Genomic DNA, 11,683 nt, shown 5'->3' with positions numbered 1-11,683 from the left:
ACACACACACACTGCAAAGTATGCAGGAATTGAAGCTAAACACCCAAAACTGTTTATACAAAGTCAAGGTTCTGGATACTGCCTGTTCTTCACAAATGGAGCCCAATTCATCACTACAAAACTGCCAACATGGGGCTAAATTTCCTACAATGTCTTGCCTAGCACCCTGGATTGTTTTAATGGCTGTTTTTAAATAGTTTGGGCTCTATTTATTCTATAATCTGGGTTACTTCAGTCGTTGACTCAACTCCAATAAAGGTGAGAGGAAAGAAACAGGGATCTCACTCAGAATCCAAGAAACATGCTACCCTCTTACTGAAGGATGGGGGCTTGATTTGCCCTTCAGCATGATTTGGGAGCTGGAGGCCAAGGGCCTGGCCCTCCCGCCCAGCGATTTTCAACTGGTGTGCCGCAAGATTTTTTAAAACATGCAATACCCAACTATTTAGTCAGCGGCACCTGCCTCTTTTCCCTTACATTATAAAAAAAAAATTTTTTTTTAAATGACAACATAAGAATAGCTATCCAGTGTGAGTGAATCAAAATTATACCTTCTTGTTTTGGTCAGATTGGCAAAAACAAAACAAAAAGGTAATGTAGCTTTTGGGACGGAATTGTAGGTGTGGGACAGAACTGTAGTAGTTTATGTGTGCGATGAGATAAAGGTTGGAAATCGCTGCTCTAGCCTACACCGCCTACAGAGACCAATGAGATACAGCCAGATACAGCCGAGAGCCAGGACGCCTCCTCGGTGCGCTCATAGGGCTGAGGGCGGTGCGTTTGAAGTTAAAGAACCTTGAGTCAGCCCTGCCCCTGGTGACCCCGCACACTCACCAGAGGTGTGAAGGCGAAGGGCATGGCTTTTCATTCTAACGTTTTTGGCCGGTGCTCTCTAGCCCGCACGCAGAGCTGCGAGTGCATGAGGGTGCTTCTCTCCCAGGAGGGGCTCAGAGGCGGCTCAGGGGGAAGCACTCACCTGGCCCGGGGACCTACTGCTGGCTTCACCAGCTTGCGGATCTCCCAGGACCAAAAGCACCGAGGCCTAACGCGGGCGCACCCCCAAACCCGGAGGGGCTGCAAACTTAAGTCCCGCGCGGCTGCTCCGGAGCGGGCGAGCCAGAGAGCGGCCCAGAGAGAAGAAACCCGGGATTCACACCGAACGAACGTGCCGCTGAAAGGAGCGCCCCAAGGCCCGACCGCCCCTAGGTCCCTGTGGGGGCCAGCTGCGTGGGCTGGCCTTGGGATGCCGCCCCGCACCCCGCACAGGGCCCCGCGCCGCTCACCCAGCCGCCGTGCGCCTCCAGCCAGGCGCGGTGCTGCCCGGTGAGACAGGCGCACAGCAGGGCCACCAGGTTCTGGCAGTCCTGGTCCACCGTGGCTTCCCAATTTTTCAGCGCCCACGGGTGGCTCGTCGGCGGCCTCTCCAGCAGGAACCCCGCGAAGGCCAGGAGCGCCACCACGCGGCCCCAGTCGGGGCCCGGGGGGTGCAGAAATACTTTCTCGATCGCGCTCGCCACCAGCTCCACGCGGTCCCCCGACCCCAGGCGGTGGTAGCGGGTCCAGGAGAGCTGGTACTGCTCCTGTATCTGGGGGGCCAGGGAGCGCACCACCGCGGCCTCCAGCGAGGTGGGCGGGCGCGGGGCGCGGCCGGGCCTCCGGGCGCAGTGCTCCAGGTAGTCGGTGAGCAGCCGGAGGGTGCGCAGCTCCAGCGGGTCCTCCTTGGCCGGCGGTGGCCCCGGCATGACCCCGCCGGCTTTCTGGGCCTGGCGGCGCTTCCCTTCGTCGGGATGGGCAGTCCGGCCCGCCCCGCCCGGGGGCGGCTTTTCTAGGCCCCAGAGGAGCCTGTGATGCGCATCCCACCCGCACCTGTGGGGCCCGAAACGAGGCGCAGCAGCGCGCGTGCATGCACGTGTGCACGCGGTCATCGGGCAGAGGGGGCGTCTTTGGGGTTGTTCCCTAGCTCTTGACTTGGGGCCCAAGAACCCGGAGGGCACAGTCTGGGAAGTTGGGTACGGTAGACGCTTGCCTTCTCTTAAGGAGAGGCTGACGAAGGCTACACACAGCCGCCACTGGCGAGGATGGATGACCAGCATCTCCCAATTGGACCGGAGCAGCCAGGTGTCTGTGGGAGATACTCTTTTCTTTAAAGAATATTTATTAATTAAATTGATTGGGGTGTGTGTGTGGGGGGACCGGGGCATTGGTTGACGAACATAGAGGTTTCAGGTGGGCTTCTATGTTACAAGATCTGTATATTGCCTGCCATCCAAAGTCAGATCTCCTGTCACCTTAACTGGGACCCCCTTCACCCCGAACCCCCTTCCCTCTGGCAGCCACCACACTGCTGCTGTTTGTGTTCACGAGTTTCAGGTTTATATCCCACCTATGAGGGGAATAACATGGTTCTTAGCTTTTTCCTGACTTATTTCACTTCACATAATGTTCTCTAGGTCTATCCATGTTGTTGCAAATGGCGCTATTTCACCCTTTCTTATGGCTGGGTAGCGTTTCATTGTGCATATGTATCACCTCTTTATCCAGCCCTCACCGCAGGCTGTTTCCATGCCGTGGCCTTTGTGAATAACGCTGCGATGAAAATAGGGATGCATATATCTTTGTGAATACATGATTTTGAGGATTTTTTTGGGGGGTGGGGTGGGGATGTATACTCAGGAGAGGGATTGCTGGGCCATATGATAGCTCTATTCTTAATTTTTTGAGGAATCACTAGACTGCTTTCCATAGTGGTTCTACCAGTCTACACTCCCCCCAGCTTTGGATGAGGGTTCCCTTTTCCCCACAACCTCTTCAGCACCTGTTAGTGCTTGTCTTGTTGATAATGGCCACTCTAACAGGTGTCAGGTGGTATCTCAGGGTAGTTTTGATTTGTATTTCCCTAATTGCCTGTGAGGTTGAGCCTCTTTTCATGTATCTATTGACTGTATGTCTTCTTGGGAGAGGTATATTTTCAGGTTCTCTGCCTGCTTTTTGGTTGGGTAGTTTGAGTTTAATGAATTCTTTATATATTTTGGAAATTAAACCTTTGTTGGAGCTACTGTTTGCAAATATCATTTCCCATCTAGTTGGCTGCCTCTTGTTGTTAGTTTCTTTGGCTGTGCAGAAGCTTCTTAGTTTGACAGAGTCCCATTCATTTATTTTGGCCTTTACTTACCTTGCCTTTGGGGTCAAGTTCATAAAACGTTCAAGTTCGTAGTATATTCACAGGGTTTTTTGACCATTCCCACTATCTGCTAGCATCCCATTTCCTCAAAGGAAATATCATATCCATTAGCAGTCATTCCCCATTCGTCCCACTCTTGGCCCTAAGTAACTACTAATCTGCTTTCTGACTTTATGGATTTGCCCATTCTGGACATTTCATGCAGTAGGCCCCAAGGATCTGTATTTTTAATTTGTTGTTGAACCAGCAGCCACCTTTGGGCAATGCAGATCTGCAACTCCCTGCTCAGTCAGCTCTCGTGGACTTGGGGGAAGCCAGGTGAAGTGATATGGTCCCCACCCCAACCACAGTAAATCTTCTAACGGATCAGCTGGGCTTACTCAGGATTTCAAGTGTCCTCCTGTGAAAAGATATTCACAGGCCTCAGTTGGTCTCTAGCCTTTCTCATTGCCTCTCCAGGCCTCTTACAGGGCCTGTGGTCACCCCAAAGCCTCCTCAGAGACCTTCTTGTTAAGTCCTCTTTCCCCTAATCACTCTCCTTTCTCCCCCCACTCCCCCACCCTTTTCTAAGCTCCTTACCAGGGCCTTCCTGGCCTCAGGGAGGCCTCCCAGAGGAGCTCAAAAAGAGCTCCTTAGCCCAGATCAGCTGTTTTCAAAGTGTGGTTCCACCTGAGGATCCCCAAGGTCAACACTTTTTTCATGATAATAACACCTTTTCTTTTTGTATGTGTGGCTTTCTAAATGCTCGTTCTCTCAGGAGTTTTCTAGTGGAATGGGTTAGTGAGTCTCTATTCTTGTTTTACAATTTTTCTCAGTTTTAATTACGAATGATAAATATTGACAGATATAATCCACTCAAAGCTCTTTGGGGTCTTCAATTTTTAAGAGTATGAAGGGATTGTAAGACCAAAAACCAAGAACCCTGGCCCAGATGGTTTTCTAATTGATAATTACTAATTTGATAGTTGAAGGAGGCTGCTTATGGAGGGGAGGAAGTGGAGGGGGGGGGAGACAGAGAAGAAAAAGGAAAGGAATTGGGGGAAAGGGAGGGATGGGGTAGAAAGGGAAGAGAGAGGAAGAAAAGGAGGAACAAGAAAGGAGACAAGGGGAGAGGTGGGATAGGAAGAGAGGAGGGAGGAGATGGGAGAAGAGAGAGAGATAAGGGAGAGGAAGTAATAGGAAAGGGAGAAGGAAAAGGGAGGAGGGGTGGACAGACAGAACTCGGAAGCAGGGAATGGACCCTAGTGGAGATGTGCCGGGCTGAGCTAGGTACATACTGTAATGCTGTCCCATTTCCTAGATGAGGACCCTGAGCCGGGGGAAATCTGGATGATACCCTGTATCCTGTACCAGGGGCAGAGCTGGGTCTGAACCTAAGGTCACATCCGTTGTCACCGTGCTGCCCCCCTCTAGCTTACAGATGAGTCCTAATTGTCAGTGTGCCACCTCCCAGCCAGCTGGCCAAACAACTATGGAAGCCCAGAACACAAAGGCCTTTACCACCTTTGCTGCCATTAAGCTGCATATAATCCGGGGGAGGGAGTGGAGGCGGCTGAGGGGCGGGAGAGGAAAGGGGTGTGGAGCGCCTGCTGCTGGGTCTTTCCCTAGCAGCTGCCCGGTTTCAGGTCACAGGCCTTTCCCATCAACCCCCACGGCTGCCCACCTCCTCAGGGGCTGCCTTCCTGCCTCCGCTCCTTCCCTCTGGCTGGGAAGGGCTACGCACACAGGGGCACATTCCCTACGCTCCTTCCCCACAGCCAGTTTGGTGGGTTTGCCCCCCAGTCCTCTGAAAAATGTCAAACTGGTTGAAAAACTCCACTCGGCATTATTTTCAGTATGCAAAATACAGTTTATTACTTAGAGCTTGCCCTCAGGTGTCCACATAGTGTAGTATATTCCCAACCAAGGATTTCATCCATAAATACTACATAGCGCACACTGTGAGATGAAATACTAACAGGGGAAGTGGCTTACTGCCTGGGGTGAGTAATCTACAAAATACTCCAACAGAGTCCTTCCAGTTTTTAACTGGGAAGTTATGGACTGTTTTGCACTGAATACATGCTCTGCCTCTCCAAACATAAAGCCTGAATTAGCTGTGCAGAGGCAGGCAAGGTCTGTGGGAGAGAGGCAGGGTGTGTAGATAGGAGTAGTTTGGAATGTCCTAGGAGTGCGGCTTGGGGGTTCCGTGGACACACTGGGACCTGCCCCCTCAGCAGCTGGGTGGACCTTGTGCCCATCTCCCAGAGGCCCTGTCCAGGCGGTCCTCTGCTGGGAGAGGAGGTGGCTGAAATGGCCCCTGGGGACCACGTCCCCTTCTTCCCGCTGGGCGCTTCAGAAGCAAGCGGGAGCCTTTCTATTGCTCTTTCACCGGGGCTGTTGCACAGCAAAACCCTCACAAATGACTGAATATAACCATTCTGTTTATTTTTAAAAAACAGGTGGAAAAGATGGCCTGACTGGTCCATGATGATACCTGACCAAGTAGATCTGAGGGTGGCCCTGCACCCCCGAGGTTACGGGCGCCAGGCCCAGGCCCATCCGATGGCTGTGCCCACTCTGGAAGGGCCTCTCTGAGCAGCAGGGCCTGGGGCTGGGCCTGCGGAGCCAGAACTGGCCCTGGGAGAAGGGCCGGGGCCGGGGCCGGGGCGGGGGCGGGAGGAAGGGGGTGGGGAGCGCGGGCCAGGGCTGAGAGGAGACGGGAGATCCAGGGGATGCAGCAGACAGCCCTTGGACACCACGGGCAAGCCTCACCCAGGAGTGATTTTTGGAATTTGAGGTGACTTTTTACTCCCCTGATGCATGCCATCTTGATGAATAAGAAGTTTTCTAAAACAAAGAATAAGCCTCTCTATACCTTTAGAAACATTTAAAACAAGGGTCTTGTAACAGAGTACTTGGTATCTTCCAGGAGGAATCGCTGAATTTCAAATAAAGACAAGATATCTTTTTTATTTTTCTCAATATAAAACATTATTTTTCGAAACCTAGCAATTAATTTGCATATGCAATTACATCCATAATGCAATAAATATGAGTAGAATGGATATGGACAAGACCCACCGTAGCCCGCTGAACCTCACGTCTATACTAGTGATAGGTCTTTCACCGAGTGTGCTGTCCTGTGTCCCATGCACAAAGGTTTTGGTTGCTCTGAGAAGCGTGTGTCACAAACCCCATTCAGCTTTGTCCTTGAAAGAAAATGTTCTGTCCACGTGATCACACTCCTATCCCATCATCATCCGATTCATAAAGTAAACCTCCTGTCCACCTTCCTCACACCTGCTTCATTTATAACAGTTCACATAGATTAAAATGTTTTATGTGAAACAAGACAATATGATGCACAACCGGGAAAGATAGTTTTACAATAAAAACATGTTTTTAAAAAAGCGAATCTGTCTAATTACACTTGGAATTGGAACGTCCTCCCATCACAGACCAGTCACCACGGCCCTCCTCCTCCAGCCACTGAAACCAGCACTTCCGGAGGGAGGCCCAGGCCCAGCACAGCGGACAGAGACCAGGCTCTGAGGTGCTCCGAAACAAATCCGATGCAAAGAAGCCATAGGAAACACGTTAGACGCTGGATTCTGTTGGTAACTGAATGAGTTGAGCCGAGTATAATTAAGAATAACCTTAAAAATGAATACATTTTAGCCTGGCTGGTGTGGCTCAGTGGTTGAGCATCGACCGGGGTTGTGGGCTCAATCCCCAGTGTGGGGCGTGCAGGAGGCAGCTGGTCAATGATATTTCTATCTGTCTCTCCCTCTCCCTCCCTTTCTGAAATCAATATATATATATATATATATATATATATATATATATATATTAACGAATAAATTTAAAAAGTGCTCAAAATGAAAAGAACAAAAACCCCCCAACACTGTCCTTGAAGGTGTCCTCCTAGTGCTGAAGGCTGACAGTGGTTTTCATAGGAATATTGGAGATGTTTGGTGGCCTTTCAGCCACGTTGTGATAAACTCTCAAGTCCTCTAGAAGTAAGATCTATTGACATGTGGCGATTTCAGATTCTAACCTCAGGTTCCTAAAAGTGTGCTGTGAGGGAATGATTAAGCCCAGACCTGCAAAGACACAAACAGATAACTATTAGTTTCTTTAGTACTTAACATACAAAACCTGAGTTTAAAGGGACAAGTCAAAGTCTCTTTACACACACACACACACACACACACACACACACACACACAGTCCATCCAAAATAGAGCACTTGCACATCTTAGAAAACAAAACTCTTTCCTCTTAGCAACTCATTTGTTCATTTGATCATTCATTGAATAAACAGTGACTCAGTGCCCAGGTGTGTCAGGCACCGTGCTTTGCCCTGAGGGTTGAGAGGAGAAAGGTGAGTGTTGGACCTGATGCCCCTCCCCCTTAGTTAACTGTCTACGGTAGGGGTGTCGAACTCAATCAGAGATGGGGCCAAAATCTAAAATCCAGCCTAAATCGCGGGCTGAATGGTTTACTGAACAGTCATAAACTGTCATTGTGATGGAAACGCAGCGGAGTGCAGTGATGACAGCGCGGTGCGGGCCACATTGCAAGGCCTGGCAGGACGGATTTGGCCCGCGGGCCTTGTGTTTGACACATGTGGTCTACGGGCTTCGGTGGCCTCCTACGTGGGGCTGGTGACTCTTAGATTGGCAGCAGAAGCCATTTGTTCCCAGACAGCCCTCTGAGTACATGAACACAACTTGACTAATTTAGGTAACTCCTGACCAGGAAGATGAATGAAGTCACAAATAACTTTACTGTGTCTTTCAGTAAAACTTTGCAAAAGTCCATTCACCCTTTTTATCCTACGAATACACGCGTCAAGCATCCTCTTCCGAAGAGACGCACTTCTCAGAACAACACAGAGCATCAGTGACTGGTCCCTGTTAAAGCCCATCTTGGAAACCCTGGGTCCAGCAATCCTAAACCCTATGCCACCAGAGTCCCTCCATCAAAAGGTCCGCCTCAGCTCCCTAACACCTCAAGGACCTGCCTTTGCTCTCCCTCCTGACACCACTGAAACTGCCAAGGTGGTGTGTTCAACACTGCGGTGAGCTTTGCTTTGCAATCAGTATTTCTGGGGAGCCAACACCCGACAAAGTCTTGGAGCTTTTTGAGAATATACATTTTAAAAAGCCATGAGGAGGACGCACACAAAATCTGGCATATGATTGCAGGGGCTTCATGCCCCCCTTAAGCCCCTCTGTTGGTTTCACAGGGGTCTGTGACCGCAAGTACCCTCCATTTCTAGGAGGCGAGACTGGCAGTCTGGTTTGCCAAAGGCTAGTCTCAGAAGAATCATACTAAAAGGAACCTTTTGAATCACCTAATCCAGCTATTCCCTCTACCGCATGCTGATACAGAGCTGTGTAATCTATGCATGAACACCTGTGTTGATGGGCACTCACTGCCTCCGGGGCCACTCATTCCTTCCGTGGCTCTGAGTAACCTGAGCTCCATGTACCCTGTTTCCCCGAAAATAAGACAGTGTCTTATATTAATTTTTTCTTTCAAAGTTGCGCTAGGTCTTATTTTCGGAGGATGTCTTATTTTCGGGGAAACATGGGTAGCTGTCCAGGCCTCTCCCAGCTCACTCGGACTTCTGCTCTCAGGAAGGCCAATCACTCCTCTTCTCACACACGGAGTAAAACAGAAAGTCTCCCCGCTTACTCGTAGGGTGTGATCCCAGGATCCTGAGCAAAAAGCAGTTCCGTCAGGGGAAACCCGCAGAGTACTAACACGGTTTTCATGTCCAAACAGGATGGAGACTCGGGCCCCCTTGAGCACATCCCAGACGTTGATGGTGTAATCGTTGTATCCAGCGAAGAGCAGGCGACCTGCAAGCGGGAGGAGGTGACAGTTATTAAACCAGTTCCTTCCTTCCTGTTTTTCTTTGCATGACGCTTGCTTGCTTGTTCGTTCATTCACTCATTCATTCATTTGTTCATTCCTTCAGTAAACAGTGATTTAGTGCCCCCGTGTGTCAGATACTGTGATTTGCCCTGAGAATTCGGAGGAGAAAGCACAGTAGCTGCCCCTGTGGAAGGTGGTCTGGGTAGGAAGACACATAAATCACAGCACCATGTGCTAAGGGCTGTATTGGAAGTGCTCAGTTGTGTGTAAGGTCTATGCATCACAGAGGAAGGACCAAGGAAGACAATGCAGAGGAAATGACATTTGATGGGCTCTTGAGGGTTGAACAGGAGTTTGCCAGCAGAGGAAAGAGGGAAAGGATGTTTCAGGCAGGGGTAGCAGCATGCATGCACAGAGGCTCAGATGCAGAATCGGGGAGTGTCTGGGGAAATGGAAAGGTCCAGTGACCCAGAGGATCAGTGCTGCCTTAATGTTCACCAGCAGCCTCCCCACCTGTGAGGGCAGAGGTGCCACGAGTCAGGGCATTGAGAAAGGGTCACCCACCCTCCACCTCTGAAAAAAAGTCCTTTTTCAGGTGTGAAGGGAGAATGAAGGCTGGGGAAGAAACGCCTCAAGGCCCTGTGCATGTGACTGTCTGTCCATCTCTGCCTTGAAGAACAGTTAGATGGGCACAGCCTTCATTTCCCCTGAAGGGTCTGGGGCTGGGCAGCCGCTGAGGGCAGGAAAAAGTAGGACTCACTGGGTGGGGGTGGGGGGACACTGGCACAAAAGGAGACTATTGGCAGATGGGCCCACAGGAAGTTGAGCTGAGGGGCCTCTTGGCAGAGCTGGGTGTCACTTAGGCCCTGTTTTACAGTCCCAGGGGAGTTTCTGACAGAAAATCTTACCACTGAGGGAGAAGTCCACGCTGGATGCTCCAAATATGATACTCTCCTTGGAATAGATGGCCACCTCTCTGTCTGCCCGGAGGTCGTAGAGGCGACACTGAGGTGCAAACAAAGAAGCTCTGACTTCTGGCTCCAGTTTGGAGAGGTGACACCACAGAGCCACCAGCAGGTACCAGTGGCTTGGGTAGTGAGAGAGGTGAGGGAAACACCTCTCACGTTTTCTCTCCTAGTGTTTTCTCCCTCAGTCCCAATTCCTATTCATCTCCAATGGAGACTTAAAGACACAGCACATATAGAAGGCTTCCTCAGGTACAAAACCTAAAATGAAACCCGGCCTTTTTTCTGATGAAGGATACATGTTCATTGTGGAAAATTCAGAAAAACTCAAAATGCATAGACAATAAAATAAAAGTCACCCCAAATCCTAGAGGTATTGACTAATACCTATTTCCTTCAGACTTACTTCTGTTTTATGTGTGTATTAAAAAAATAAATAATGAAATAAAAAATAACATAGAGTGGATGTTTATTACTTTTCTTATTATGTTATGAGCATTATCTCATATAAGTAAATAATCTTCAAAAAAACAACAACAACACCCATAATTAATGCTGTTGTTAGTCTTCATGTAGATATATCAGAATTTAGCCATACCCTGTTAAAAAGATGTTTGTGTCTAATTTTTCTCTTTTATAATAAAACTAGAGGCCTGGTGCATGGATTCATGCATAAGTGGGGTCTGTAGGCCTGGCCAGTGATCAGGGGTGTTCAGGGCCGGCCAATCAGGGGAGGGACAGGGCATGGGAGATTGGCCACTGGCCCCCGGGGAAGGGAGCCAGCCTTCAGTCCCTTTGGGAAAGGGGCCGTGTCCACTGCCACCCAGGCTCGGTTCCCTGTCCAGCCAGGCACCAAAGGCCCTGGGCAGGCGGGGTCAGGGGAGGAGGCAATGGTCACGGGGCTAGGCGTGGAAGGAACGGACACCAGGCGCTAACGCAGTTGGCCGGCCATGGGAGGTGGGCTGTGGGAATGCACTGACCACTGGGGGGCAGCCCCTGCATTAAGCATCTGCCCCCGGTGGTCAGTGCGCATCATAGTGACTAGTTGACCGGTTGTTCTGTTGTAATGGTCGCTTAGGCTTTTATATATATAGATTCTCTCCCGTGGTGACCATTCTTATGTAAAAATCCCTGACATTTCCCTTATAATAGCTATGGAATAGATTCTTTAGGATAGAATTATTTCCAAGAAATAGCATGCCCAGATCAAAGGATAGAGATATTTTGAAAGTTCTTCTGTCACAGTACTGCTTTCTAGAAGGCTGGTACCCAGGGTCCTGATCAGGCTAGCCCAGGCTCCCCCGGCACCACCTCCACACTGAGCATTCTCCTGCAGCTGAGCACTGATCACTGAAACGTGCATTTCTTGGATTAGAGGTGATTTTGAAAAATTTTTCAGTTTATTTGCCATTTTTGATGTATTGCTTTATAAATGGTCTGCATTCTACTTTCTTTAAAATTGGGGTATATATCTTATTGATTATGCCTCCTCATTCATATCTAGAGGATTTCAACTTGGCCTGGCATACCTGTAGCAAAGGATTTTTCCAAAATATATACACTTACATTTGGTTATATATATTTTTGACATCTATAAGTTTTAAATTTGTATTTTTATCAAAACTCTCAATCTGATCCTTTGTAATTTCTTCCATAGTACTGAATCAGA

The 11,683-nt window shown here is 49.5% G+C and overlaps 2 protein-coding genes across 4 annotated transcripts in view; both read right to left on the bottom strand.

The window, feature by feature from the left end:
• Positions 1–686: 686 nt before the first annotated feature.
• Positions 687–1,742, bottom strand: BCL2L10 (BCL2 like 10). Its single transcript, XM_036430767.1, has 2 exons — positions 1,284–1,742; positions 687–695 (listed from the first exon to the last, which is right to left on the bottom strand). Exons 1-2 carry the CDS (start codon positions 1,740–1,742, stop codon positions 687–689), a joined length of 468 nt encoding a protein of 155 aa, XP_036286660.1.
• A 5,230-nt stretch (positions 1,743–6,972) lies between these two features.
• GNB5 (G protein subunit beta 5) overlaps positions 6,973–11,683 on the bottom strand; it is a 40,215-nt gene continuing 35,504 nt past the window's right edge. For 2 of the 3 annotated variants that reach the window (XM_036441751.2, XM_036441740.2), the window contains exons 9-11: positions 9,958–10,054; positions 8,867–9,033; positions 6,976–7,266 (exon numbers count right to left, since the gene is read on the bottom strand). In XM_036441751.2, coding sequence (XP_036297644.1) covers positions 7,255–7,266; positions 8,867–9,033; positions 9,958–10,054 — 276 coding nt within the window. In that variant the 3' untranslated portion in view covers positions 6,976–7,254. Of the gene's footprint in view, positions 7,267–8,866; positions 9,034–9,957; positions 10,055–11,683 lie in introns of all 3 variants that reach the window. The other variant, XM_036441732.2, reaches the window with a different exon arrangement.

Source organism: Pipistrellus kuhlii, unplaced genomic scaffold (assembly GCF_014108245.1).
Source record: "Pipistrellus kuhlii isolate mPipKuh1 unplaced genomic scaffold, mPipKuh1.p scaffold_m20_p_1, whole genome shotgun sequence".
Taxonomy (NCBI): domain Eukaryota; kingdom Metazoa; phylum Chordata; class Mammalia; order Chiroptera; family Vespertilionidae; genus Pipistrellus; species Pipistrellus kuhlii.
Note: the sequence above shows the minus strand (reverse complement) of the source record. Positions and strands in the feature narration are given on the sequence as shown.